The sequence below is a fragment of the Cystoisospora suis genome (genome assembly GCF_002600585.1).
Source record: "Cystoisospora suis strain Wien I chromosome Unknown contig_6609, whole genome shotgun sequence".
NCBI classification, from domain to species: domain Eukaryota; phylum Apicomplexa; class Conoidasida; order Eucoccidiorida; family Sarcocystidae; genus Cystoisospora; species Cystoisospora suis.
Window position 1 is genome coordinate 899 of NW_027159396.1, and position 591 is coordinate 1489.

General features: G+C 43.0%; 1 protein-coding gene across 1 annotated transcript in view; it reads left to right on the top strand.

Annotated features, from left to right (window-relative positions):
• Window positions 1-49: 49 nt before the first annotated feature.
• The window catches only part of CSUI_010062 (polynucleotide adenylyltransferase), a gene marked incomplete at its 3' end in the record, with an annotated part of 2557 nt that continues 2015 nt past the window's right edge, over window positions 50-591 (top strand). Inside the window, exon 1 of the mRNA XM_068070169.1 lies at window positions 50-361. Coding sequence (XP_067917855.1) covers window positions 62-361 — 300 coding nt within the window. The remainder of the gene's footprint in view (window positions 362-591) is intronic.

Consider the following 591-nt stretch of genomic DNA (forward strand, 5'->3'; position numbering starts at 1 on the left):
ATCTCTTTTCGCGTTTTCTTCTTCTTTCTCATTTTTTCGACTTCTTTAGGTAGAGACATGGATGCGATTCCCTCATGTCTCGTCTCCCTCATTACGCCCTGTAGTTGAGGCCTCAGGCTCACCTTCTGCAGATTACCTTGTCTCCTATTTCGCGACTATGTTGTTCGACGGGACGTCTCTTCCGGGAAAGATGCTAGCTCTCCCATGCGAAGCTTTAACGACTTTACGCGAATCTTTAAAGGAAGGGACAGCTCAAAAGCATATCATCCGGGTCTTGGATAGGATGGGAAACGAGATGAAAGGATTTATAAGAATTGTCAAAGCAGATGGGAATCTGCATGCCATTCATCTTGCTTTAGGTGTATGTACACCCCACACAATAACATACGGTCGGGTGCATACATACGTATCAATCTTCTTTCACGTATACAGATAACGAAAACATGGCTCCATTCAAGTGTATAGACACCTCGCTCATTGTAGGGTTGATGGAGATCAAGCAAGGCCTTTCTTCTCTCAATAAAAAGAAAGCTTATTGCATCTTTCTATCTACCACTTCCTTTCTCTTCTCAAGTAACCGATTCTTTCTTT